We start from the raw sequence: 12,587 nt of genomic DNA on the forward strand, positions 1-12,587 counted from the left end.
CGAAAGCAGCTAACACGACCAACAAAGTATAAATGGGGAAAGCAGAGAAAAAAAGTGTAGCGCTATACAATGTCCAACATGAACGCCAATGGGCCAGTCAATATACAGTGAAAGGAATCAACCATATCTGAGAAATAAGCAATGAAAATAGGTAGTCCTCATAAAAACATTTAAAAGGAAAAAATCCGGCATCCAAAATGCAGAAAAAGCCCACTCCCACCGAGAGATGAAAAGGCTTACCGGATGAGCTGGACCCAAAGAGGCATACGCCAAGTTGGGTCGGATAAGGCTTAGGTGGTGAGTGGCTGTGCTTGGCCCGAAGAAATGTTGTTAATAAGTGATCCCACGGATTACTGTATCCCTCCAAGTGGCACCCGGGTCCTGAAGGGTGTAGGCAATCTTGTGGATATAGATGGTCCTGCAGATCCCAGGAGGGTGGGGTATTGCGTGAATGAATCCCTCAAGGCGATATTCCATGGACCAGAAGATGGTGTTAGTAGGTGAGGAAAGAAAAAAAAGGGCCACATAGTGTAAATCCGAAAACAAAAATGTTATTTAAAATAAATAGATATACACTCACATGTAAATCCAAAGTAAAAAACAGCGCTGTGAGAAAGTGGCGACAGTGGGGTCCTACCCAGAAGGATGGACACCCCTGGTCTAAACGGATGACCTGTATGGGCATTGCCAATGGAAAATATATTGCACCAGAGTTTGTCAGCATTTCACAGGTACGTATGTAATTTTAAGGCTTGACATTTTGGGTATCTATTTACTCGGTGTAACCTCATTGTTTATATTCTTCAAAAAAAAAAATAGGGTAATTTATTGGAACTACCACTATTTTATTCTCTGGAGTAAATGATATAGGGTCTTGGATTAAAAGTACCATTTCTGTCTTTGCAGATGACACCAAACTATGCAGAGGAATAACGTCCTTACAGGATGTCTCCAATTTACAAGCCGACCTCAGAGTATTGTCTAATTGGGCAACTATGTGGAAAATGGGGTTTAAAGGGGTTGTAAACCCTCAATGTTTTTCACCTTAATGCATTCTAAGTGTATAACAAGCATTTTTTTTACAGCTTCAGGAGTTTTTGTTTAGCCAATTTAAGCACTGGGGGGGGGGGGGGGGGGGGGAGAGGGAGAGGAAATTAGGGAGGTAGAGAGATGCTATGTGAGCATTTTTACAAGCGTTTTTCTGCTCAAGTCAGGCGTTTCTATTGAAGTCTATGGGGCCAAAAACACTTGTAATCTGCCCAAAAAGAAGCTTATGTACTTTTTTAGCTTCAGGCAACAAAACGCTGATATGTGAACAGGTGCCATTGAAATGAATGGGATTTTGCTTGTTGGGTATTTTGGAACTTTTGAGCTGAGAACGCTCAGTTGTGAATGCAGGCTAAATGTTGATAAATGTAAAGTTATGCACTTGGGTCATATGCATGCATCATACATATTAGGGGGAGAACAACTGGGGGAATCAATGGTAGAGAAAGATCTGGGGGTTTTGATAGATCATAAGCTCAATAATAACACGCAATGCCAAGCTGCGGTTTCCAAAGCGAGCAAAGTCCTTTCTTGTATTAAGAGAGGTATGGACTCCAGAGAGAGAGATCATTTTGCCCCCCTGTACAAATCATTAGTAAGACCTCATCTGGAATATGCAGTTCAGTTTTGGGCTCCAGTTCTCAAAAAGGATATCGGGGAACTGGAGAAAGTGCAGAGAAGGGCAACCAAACTGAGAAGAGGCATGGAGGAGATCAGCTATGAGGAAAGATTAGAGGAACTGAATTTATTCTCTCTTGAGAAGGAGATTAAGGGGGGATATGATCACCATGTATAAATAGATAAGGGGTCCATATAGTGAACTTGGTGTTGAGTTATTCATTTTAAGGTTATCACAGAGGACAAGAGGGCACTCTTTACATCTGGAGGAAAAGAGATTTCATTTCCAAGTACGGAAAGGTTTCTTCACAGTAAGAGCGGTGAAAATGTGGAATAGACTCCGGCCAGAGGTGGTTCTGGCCAGCTCAGTAGATTGCTTTAAAAAGCCTGGATTCTTTCCTAAATGCACATAATATAACTGGGTACTGACATAGGTAAAGTTGATCCAGAGAAAATCCGATTGCCCCTCGGGGGGGGGGGGGGGGATCAGGAAGGAATTTTTTCCCCTGCTGTAGCAAATTGGGTTATGCTTTGCTGGTGCCCTGTCCACCTCCTGGATCTTCTCTAAGGGAAGGAAGACCTTCTGCTTTGTTGAATCCAACACATAGTCCAAGAAGGTGACCTTTTGGGGTGGAACCAAGTTGGATTTTTCCAGGTTCAAGAGCCACCCTAAGTTTTCTAGGATGCCTCTTGCCGCCTGTAGATCCTGGGACAACTACTCCAGGGAAGAGTCAAACAGGAGTAGATCGTCCAAGTATGCGACTACTGCTATGCCTCTGAGCCGCAGAACAGCCAGGACCTCCATCATGACTTTGGTGAAGATGTGTGTGTGTGGGGGAGAGGGGAGATAGATCAAAGGGGAGGGCCCTGAACTGTAGATGGAACGTCCCTTATCTGATTTTTTACCAGCAACCTGAGGAACTTCTGGTAGCCCTCTACGATAGGGATGTACAGATAGGCATCTTTCAAATCTATCGATGCCACGAAGTAGTTCGGGGGAAGAAGTGCCTTCACCGAGTAGACAGAGTCCATTCGGAACCTCCTGTAGGTTACTGAGACATTGAGAGGCTTCAGGTTCAGGATAAGCCTGAACTTTCCCGAAGGCTTGCGGACCACAAATATGTGGGAATAGAAGCCTCTGCTGGTCTCACCTGTTGGGACTCGTACCACCACCACCTCCTATCCTCCCTACAGGAGTTGGAGGAACAGAAGAGCAGACGACTTTTCTGCGCACTTGGGCAGCTCGGTGACAAAACTCCAGCCGGTATCGTCTTCTTATGATCCCTAACACAAACTGGTTGGAGGTGATCATCTCCCACTCTAGGAGGAAAGCCCCCAATCTTCCTCCAACGGTGGCTAACCCGTCATTGGGCTGTTCAAGGGGGGGGGGGGGGTCACAGCCACCTCGCCCCTTGCCCTTCTGCCCTCAAGCCTTCTTCTGCAGTTTAGCTTTTGGGGATTCAAACTTACTCTGAGGGTGAGACTTTCTTTTAGTCTGCTCTCCAAATTTCCTTTTTGAATGGGAAAAGCCTTTTTCTTTCCGGCCGTATGATCCAAAATGGCTTCCAAATCTGGCCCAAACAATAGGTCCCCTGTGAGTGGAATCCCGCAGAGTTTGACCTTGGACGTGCTGTCTCCCTGCCACATCTTAAGCCATAGGGCCCTTATTGCAGAGTTTGTCAGGGCTGCTGGTCTTGCGGACATGCGCATTGTTTCTTTTGGCATCCCCGTTTCAATGTGCACCTTAATCCGTGTAAGCCAATATTCCATGTTGCGGGCCACCACTGTGACCACCATGGCAAGCTTAAGGTTTCCCTGCGACGAGTCCCAGGACTTCTTCAAGAGCGAGTCCATCCTTCTGTCCATGAGGTCTGAAAGTGCCCCCATGTCCTCGAAGGCCTGGTCAATATGCCTGGAAACCTGTAAAAAAGCGGAGTCTAGCCTAGATTTATTCCAGACTAGAGTCTCTTCCTCCGCAAAGGGAAACCTTTGTTTCAAAGCCCATGAAAAGAAAGGTTTCCTTTTGGGATCTTGATGGCTACGACCGAGACATCGTGGCCGGGAACACCCTTTTTTTCTGTTCCCCCATGCCCTTGGTCATGGAGTGACAACGCCTTCTTTCCTTTTTGTATTCCCAAAGTGGTATAGATAGCTCCTAAGAGATCCTCCACTTCATTAAGGGAAAGCTTATAAACGAGAGGTTCTTGTGGATTCCCCATCCACCTCCTCTCCTCCCGACTCCCCCTGGGAGTCTGAAGCGGCCCTGTCTGGCTCTTCCTCAATTTCCTCTCTGCAGCCCCCTGGTCTCTTCCCACTAACGGGGGGAGTATCCGCTGGGCCAGCTGTAACACTCTGCTGCGCTGGTGGAGGATTGCCCTGGGGCTGCGACAACTGGAAACTAGAAAAAAAGCGCCTTAAAAGACTAAAAGGTGCCAGAAAGCTCCTTGACGGACGCCGCCAGGTCCGTACCCTGTTCTGCCACCTACGATCTCACTAACCCTTTAATGCACTCCTTACAGAGCGCCTTGGTCCAGGATTCCCCCATGATGACTTTGCATGAGGGACATTTCTTCTTAGAACCATGGGGCGACTTATTTTTGTCTGTGGTTTTCTGAAACAGAGAAAGAGATCAGCCATAAATGCCTAAGCCCACCAGCGCTACCACAGAGGAGCACCGGGAGTGCCCCCCCGACCACCAGGGAGGGGAAACACCTGTGGAGCTACCGGGAATAGGTAAGGGAACACCACCCCAGGGTTCCTCTTACCTTTGAGTGGCTGTTATCTCCTGGAGATGCTCGTGAAGCCTCTGCCTCCGACATCTCCTGCTGAGGTCGGATGGCCAACCGAGCCTTGGACAGCTGTCTGTACAGCAAAGAAAAAGGCCGCACTAGAGCAGCCCGCTTTCGTATCTCGCATCCGGTACCGGCAGACGCGGGTCCAGCGGAAGTGCCCGCCCCACCAGAACTGACGTCGCCCGTCATCCTGCCCGGCTTCTAGAGCTCCAACACTGGCTGCATAATGCAGGAGGGACCCGGCGCACCTACCCCCTGGGTGGAAGAATAGCAGGCCTCCCCAGGCTTCCTCCTTCCCCAAGAGAAGCTGGGGTGCGCATGATGCAGCCATACAGGTAATCTCAGGCTCCCTAGCCTACCTGGCTTTGGATTTAGAGAGACCACGTCTCCCCCTTCTCAGGGAACACTCGGCCTTAGCCTCCCCGGCTGTTCAGCCACGGCTTCTTAGCGGTGTCTCCTCGCCGGAGGAAACACCAGAACTGAGGGCCCGGCGAGGCTTAAATCTTGCAGTATAAGGTGGTGTTTCATGGGAGGAGCCAAGGACTCTCTATGGTGGCTGTCCTGAAAGACGAACAGGGGAAAATATAGATGTTTTTAAGAAAGCACAAAGAAGTCTCATACAAGAAACACTTTAATGAACAGATCACTGTACAAAGAGCAGAATGCATTGAAAGAAACTGCAACAGGATATAAAGGATAACAAATTTTACATGTAATCCAAGATCTGTCCTGTTGTATACACCGCTTGAAGACCATTAATATTGTGTGTATATAGACCCCTATAGTAAACTCAGTCCTGGGCAATGAAAAGTATAGATATGATGAAAAATACATAAGCAGATGTTAGCTTCAGATCAACCTCCAGCATATGACAATTGGAGTGCTGAATGACTGCATCGCCTCCATCATCCGACCCCTGTGTCACTACAGGAGTCGCCAGTGATGTAGGAGTTGGAGAATTGGACCACAGTGTGCAAAATTCTTTGCCCAGCTCGGGGAGGGAGGTCATTTTTTTTTTCTCCACTCTGTGCTGGAATGCAGTGAAAGGACCACCGGTTACAGCGATGAGTGGCAATGGTCCAGGTAGGAAGGTTTTCATGACGTGCAGGACTGTCATAACACTGGAAGCCTTCACACAATAGGAATTTTGTGCTGGGACTGTAACATAGCTGGGGGCTCTAAAACTAGAGACTTTATTAACGTTGTAAAGTACTGCGCAAACTGTTGGTGCTCTATAAATCCTGTATAATAATAATAATGCCAATGGCAACAAAGGATCCTGTACCCTCATCACTGGAGTAGAGGAGCTGGGCCAGCACCTCAAAGATGAAACTTTCAGTGCAAAAAAAACCTAAAAGGACGCTGTAGGAGATAACTATTGTTTTAACTCAAGTTGTGTGCAGACATTTGGGGACATTCCCACTTTTAAACTACAGTAAAACCTTGGATTATGAGAGTTTTGCAAGACAAGCAAATTTTTTTTTTTTAGAAATTTTGTCTTGATAAACAAGTGATGTTTTGATATACAAGTAGCAATCAAGTCACAACTGAGTATAAAAGAGAAGAGAGGCGCCTCTAAGTGTAGCAATATGGTTACATTTAATGAAGGTACAACATTTAGCATCTCACATGGTTGATGATTAAAACAGACACATATAAGTATGCAGGCATTCGGGGTAAATCTGTCCACATAGACCATCCTCCTCACCACCATCTACGTCATCCCTTCCGCGATCGGTTCAAGCCTCGCTTTCAGATCACTCTACTGCAGGGTAGTCTTTCTGGTCAGGATTGCAGTCTGACAGTGGTGAGGGCCGGCAGTGCGGAGGATGGTCTATGTGGACAGCTTTACCCCGGATGCCTGCATACTTAGATGTGCCTCTTTTAATCATCAACCATGTGAGTTGCTAAATGTTGTTCCCTCATTAAATGTAACCATATTTCTACACTTAGAGGCGCCTCTCTTCTCTTTTATACTCTGGAGCTCCTGCTGGATTTTGCTTCTAATCCCCTTGTGGAGGCTTCTATTTGTGGATGGACATTTTATGGTTACACAACCTGGTCACATTGCTATAATCTTTTTATATGGACTATAAACTAAAGGATTTATGAATAAATGGTAGTGGAGCGAATCACCTGAGTTACCATTATTTCTTATGGGGAAATTCACTTTGATATACTGCGCTTTGGATTTCAAGCATGTTTCCGGAAAGAATGATGCTCGCAATCCAAGGTCTTACTGTACGGTCGCCAAGACTGCAAGTAGGTTCATTTGTTTTTGGCAGTTATCCAGAAACATGACTTGTTTTTGTAAATCTCAGGAATTAGAAATGGAAAGGTAATTTTTAAGAACATAAAAAAAAAAAAAAATTGTCATAATGGTTTGTGTACTGGGAAAGGAGAATGTGCTGCATGCAGGAATGTTCCCTTTGGATGTTCTCTAGATCAATGTAAGTAAAGGGTTAGTCCAGCGGATATCGGCAAGCTGCACAATTGTTATTACAGGATGCACTGGCTTCTTTCCAGCATCTCAGGGATTTCTGCTCCATCTTCTCCAACCACCTTTCTGTCCCATGGAGAGTCTACATTTATTATACAGAGAACCCGGGATGACTGACAGTTCTATGAAATGAATTGGTCTGGGGATGGAGGAAGGCAGTGCACGGCTGTTCCCATAAAAATGATACAGCTCCATTTATTACCAATGACGATCAGAGAGGGTGTTACTTCTAAGCTCATTAGCGATATAAAAAAAAAGTATTTTTTTTTTTTTTAGATAACAAACATGTTATACTTGCCTGCTCTGTGCAAGGGCTTTGCACAGATCAGCCCAGATTCCGGCCCTTCAATCCTGCCCCCATACCAAGCAGCCCCCCCCCCCTTACGCACACACGCTTTGTGTGTCCATTTACACACAAAGCGTGGCTCAGCCCTGCCCCAGCTCTCTCCTCACTAGTTGTAATTGAGCCAATGGCTTCTGCTGCTGCCTCAGCCAATAAAGAGGAAGAGACCCAGGAGAGCCGCTGCTCTAATGCACATCGCTGGATCAAGAGGGGGCTTAGGTAAGTATTACAGGGTGTGGGCGGGGGCTGCTGCATAGAATGTATGAAGGTTAAAAAAAAAAAAAAAAAAAAAACTCAGCCTTTACAGACACTTTAAATGACTCTTTTCTGCTTGGCTGTGTCAGACACCGGAGACATCGATCTCTGAATGAGAAATGATATAAAAAGTATCCCCACACACAAACACCAGCAGTTTAAAGAATAGTGGGTAAGAAACCAAATGACCAGCAATGAGGTCATAGGACATCGCCTTTCTTACAATTCAGTCTGTAAAGCTCTCGATTTTTCATAGCTGCCCCTGGTCATATTAAACTAGAACTCAAGGATTTGTTTTCTTCTTAATTTTAAAATTTATATATATATATATATATATATATATATATATATATATATATATATATATATATATATATATATATATATATATATATATATATATATATATATATATATATATATATATAATCAGCCTAGGTGTCCATGTGCGCACACACAGGGGTACTTTCACACTTAAGGCATTTTTCAGGGGTTTTGGTGCTATAAATAGCACCTGTAAAGCGACTAAAAAAAAAACGCCTCCAATGCCACCCCAGTGTGAAAGCCTGAGTGCTTTCACACTGGGCAGTGCGCTTACGGGATGTTACAAAAAGTCCTACAAGCAGCATCTTTGGAGCGGTGTATACACCACCCCTGCTCATTGGAATGCATAGGCAGCACTTCCCAAGTGCCTCAAATAGCACTTCAGAAGCACCGCAACAACGGCGGTTTTAACCCTCTCTTTGGCCGTTAGCGGGGGTTAAAAGCTTGCCGGTAAAGCGCCGCTAAACCGCACAGTGCTTTACCGCTAACACAACCCGGCTAGTGTGAACGTAGCCTTAAAAGGAGTTTAAACAAACAAAAAAGAACTTATGAACCAAAAAACTTTGCTTAATTCAATATAGATGTTTGCAGATGGGGATTGTGCCCTAACAACATCTGCATATAAATGAAGCTACTTGCAAACACCCAAGGGCTCAGGAAATCACAGGTGGGTGTGTTCCTCTGAATTAAAAAGCATATCAAAAAAAGAGGGAGGAAAGAAAACGAATTCTTCAACAAGGAACCAGCAAAGTAGCAAAAATATAATTTTGTTGTTTTTTGTCCTTAGGCAACGTTGTCTATTTTATCCTTAGTGGTGGTATTTGGTTCACTTAATGTCATATTTTTTGATTTTGTTTGGTGTATATGTGGAATCATTTTTCTAAAATAAATTATATTTTTGCTACTTTGCTGGTTCCTTGTTGAAGAATTTTCTTTCCTCCCTCTTTTTTTAAAAGGAGTTTAGAGGCAGAAAAAGAAAAAAACACCACCAGCGCATCCAGGAGCAGTAGAGCTTTGAAGAAAAAAACGTCTGACGTGCCTAAACACATGTAAGCGCGCCTAAGCTCGTTTTAGTACTTGAGTATGAATTAATTTCAATGTCCAGAATAAAATTATTATTTTGGCCAATTCCATGAATTTATGCCCAAGCGCTCGATGCACCTAAGCGGGTTAGTTGAGTTTACAAGCACAAAGCTATTTTTTTTTTCTGCCAAAACTCTGCTGCCAGGAGGAAAGGAGTCTAGGAGAGGCTGCAAAACATTCTGTGTGCATGAGGCTTCAAATCCAACAGATGTTCTTACACCACCCAAAACTGAAAATCTGGGTTCTAGTACAGTGGATTAAGTAAAAAGATGCTGGTGCCTTAATAATCCTGGCCATATATTGTATTAGAGAAGTGCCTCAAGGACCTAAACACTTGTTTTGTGTGTCCAGACCATGAAAAGATGGCAAAGCAATTATGGAAAGGCACAAAAAAAACAACAAAGAAAACGTACCAGCCTGTAAGGAAGGGCCGCTGCCATGAGGCTCCCATACACATCAAGAGGACAGAATATTTGGAAAACAAGGCAGATTAAAGTTTATAAAAATACATCTAGAATTATTGAACCCCGTGTCAGTTTTTGAGCCTAGTACTAGACATAGGCGCTGTGTGCGTTCCCCAACAATTAACGGCAATGTTCAAACACTCATAACGGTGATCAATGATTCCCAAGCAGTCCAGGCACAGCTACACGGAAGGCCGGCACAATACCAACATCACCGTCTCTCATCTTGGGCCACCAATGACAGGTAAGAGATATACCAGCATCTGCTCCAGATCTCCGAGCAGTCAAGTCTATATAGGAGACAACAAGGCCCATCACTTCTTCTGGAAGAATCCCATGATAGAAGCTTGCTTCGTCCCTTTGCTGGCAGCAGGCGCTTTCTTTGAGGTTTTAGTCTCTGCTTTTGTTTTTGGTTTGGCGGTGGAAGTGGATGGATTGGACGCGGCTGGTTTGGATTTGGTGAACTCCTCTCCGCTGTCTGTGCAAGACTCGCTTTCATAGACCTTTTCTGTTACTGGACAAAACAGAGAAAGAGGTCAACAGCTACCTATGGCATAGAACTGGTTTTCAAATAGCAGCAAAGCCTTTAGCCCCTCACAGACTGTGTACTACAGACGGGCATACCGACGGGCTGGTACCCCACTCCTGCCCCCCCTCCCCCTCCTGCAACTGTACACAGCAGGAGTCTATCAGCAGGCCCCAGCCAATGATTCAAGGCTGGGACCTGCTGATCGGCTGTGTCCAATCATAGCCCAGAGCCCTGTGTTGACAATCAACACAGACCTCTGTAGAGAGGAAGTGATCTTCTCCATTTCTTATCAGGGATAGGAAACAGAGATCTTTAGTAAGAAGCAGCAAATATTACACATGGTTAGGCAAACTTTTAACCCCTTGATTACCTGAGATGTTAACCCCTTTCCAGCCAGTGTCATTAGTACAGTGATAGTGTATAGCACTGATCAATGTATTAATATCACTGGTGATGTCATCTCCCTGTCACTGTCAGGTAGGGTCAGATTTCCTGCCGCACTATCACAGTCCCATTAAAAGATTGCTGATCACCGCTATTAGTAGTATAGAAAAAAACATTTAAAATTCCAGTATATATCCCATAGTTTGTAGATGCTCCAACAGTCACACAAACCAATCAATATATAACTTATTGGGATTTCGTTTTACCAAAGACATGTAGCAGAATACATTTTGGCCAAATTTATGACGACATTTGATTTTTTTTTTTATATAGGATGTGTTTTATAGCAGAAATTTAAAAAATGTTAAATATGTTATGTGTGCTAAACAGGTTGAATGACTTAAACGCCTTACTGGTTTCTCTTCTATTGACCCGCTGCATTTATACCGTGCACAATATAGATGCTAAATCAATATGTGCGGAAGTCCGAATACAGTTTAATTTTTTTTAAAAAAACAGTTCTGCACAGAATTTTCTTCTTCTCTTCTATCACCCACATTAATTCCATTCTGTCATTACCTGTCCCCAGTCTTCAACAGGGTAGATGAAGGACAAAAACTGCATGCAGGACATCGTGGACCCACCCACTGACAGGGGATTACCGCAACACCCTGCATTCATTGTAATGATCGCCCTTTGAGAATCACCCACTACTGGGAAAAAGATGGACCCAGTGCATCATGTGATCAGCTAGAAGACAACTGCTCTGGATGTTAAAGCCCAACTCAGAGAAAAAAAAAAAAAACACAAGGTCTTCCCATGCAGTGGGGCTGTGCCCGCACTGCACAGGTCAGCTGCTCATTTTTGTCTAGGCGATTAAAGAACATTGATATACAGTGCCTTGAAAAAAGTATTCACACCCCTTGAAATTTTCCACATTTTGTCATGTTACAGCCAAAAACGTAAATGTATTTTATTGGGATTTTATGTGATAGACCAACACAAAGTGGCACATAATTGTGAAGTAGAAGGAAAATGATAAACGGTTTTCAATTTTTTTACAAATAAATATGTGAAAAGTGTGGTGTACATTTGTATTCAGCCCCCCCTGAATCAATACTTTTTAGAGCCCCCTTTCTCTGCAATTACAGCTGCAAGTCTTTTTGGGGATGTCTCTACCAGCTTTGTACATCTAGATTTTTTTGCCCATTCTTTGCACAATATCTCAAGCTCTGTCAGATTGGATGGAGAACGTCTGTGAACAGCAATTTTCAAGTCTTGCCACAGATTCTCAATTGGATTTAGATCTTTGACTGGGCCAATCTAACACATGAATATGCTTTGATCTAAACCATTCCATTGTAGCTCTGGCTGTATGTTTAGGGTCTTTGTCCTGCTGAAGAAAACCTCCACCCCGTCTCGATCCTTTTGCAGACTAACAGGTTTTCTTCTAAGATTGCCTTGTATTTGGCTCCATCCATCTTCCCATCAACTCTGACCAGCTTCCCTGTCCCTGCTGAAGAAAAGCATCCCCATAACATGATGCTGCCACCACCACGTTTCAAGGTGGGGATGGTGTGTTCAGGGTGATGTGCAGTGTTAGTTTTCTGCCACACATAGCATTTTTCTATGTTGCTGTGTCCCCCACATGGCTTCTCGCAAACTGCAAACAGGACTTCTTATGGCTTTCTTTCATCAATGTCTTTCTTCCATAAAGGTCAGATTTGTGGAGAACACGACTAATAGTTGTCCTGTGGACAGATTCTCCCACCTGAGCTGTGGATCTCTGCAACTCCTCCAGAGTTACCATGGTCCTCTTAGCTGCTTCTCTGATGAATGCTCTCCTGGTCCGGCCTGTCAGTTTAGGTGGACGGCCATGTCTTGGTAGATTTGCAGTTGTGCCATACTCTTTCCATTTTCAGATGATGGATTGAACAGTTCTCCACGAGATGATCAAAGCTTGGGATATTTTTTTTTTTTTTAATAACCAAACCCTGCTTTAACCTTCTCCACAACTTTTTCCGTGACCTGTGTGGTGTGTTTCTTGGCCTTCATGATGATGTTTGTTCACCAAGGTTCTATAACAAACCTCTGAGGGCTTCACAGAACAGCTGTATTTATACTGAGATTAAATTACAGATGGACCCTACTTACTCATTAAGTGACTTCTGAAGGCAATTGGTTCCACTAGATTTTAATTAGGGGTATCAGAGTAGAGAAAAGGGGGCTGAATACAAATGCACACCAC

The 12,587-nt window shown here is 44.1% G+C and overlaps 1 protein-coding gene across 2 annotated transcripts in view; it reads right to left on the reverse strand.

Moving 5' to 3' along the window:
- Positions 1-5,070: 5,070 nt before the first annotated feature.
- POLD3 (DNA polymerase delta 3, accessory subunit) overlaps positions 5,071-12,587 on the reverse strand; it is a 32,765-nt gene continuing 25,248 nt past the window's right edge. For both annotated transcript variants that reach the window (XM_073612767.1, XM_073612766.1), the window contains exon 13: positions 5,071-9,940. In XM_073612767.1, coding sequence (XP_073468868.1) covers positions 9,741-9,940 — 200 coding nt within the window. In that variant the 3' untranslated portion in view covers positions 5,071-9,740. The remainder of the gene's footprint in view (positions 9,941-12,587) is intronic.

Source organism: Aquarana catesbeiana, linkage group LG02, assembly GCF_042186555.1.
Source record: "Aquarana catesbeiana isolate 2022-GZ linkage group LG02, ASM4218655v1, whole genome shotgun sequence".
In the NCBI taxonomy this organism is placed as follows: domain Eukaryota; kingdom Metazoa; phylum Chordata; class Amphibia; order Anura; family Ranidae; genus Aquarana; species Aquarana catesbeiana.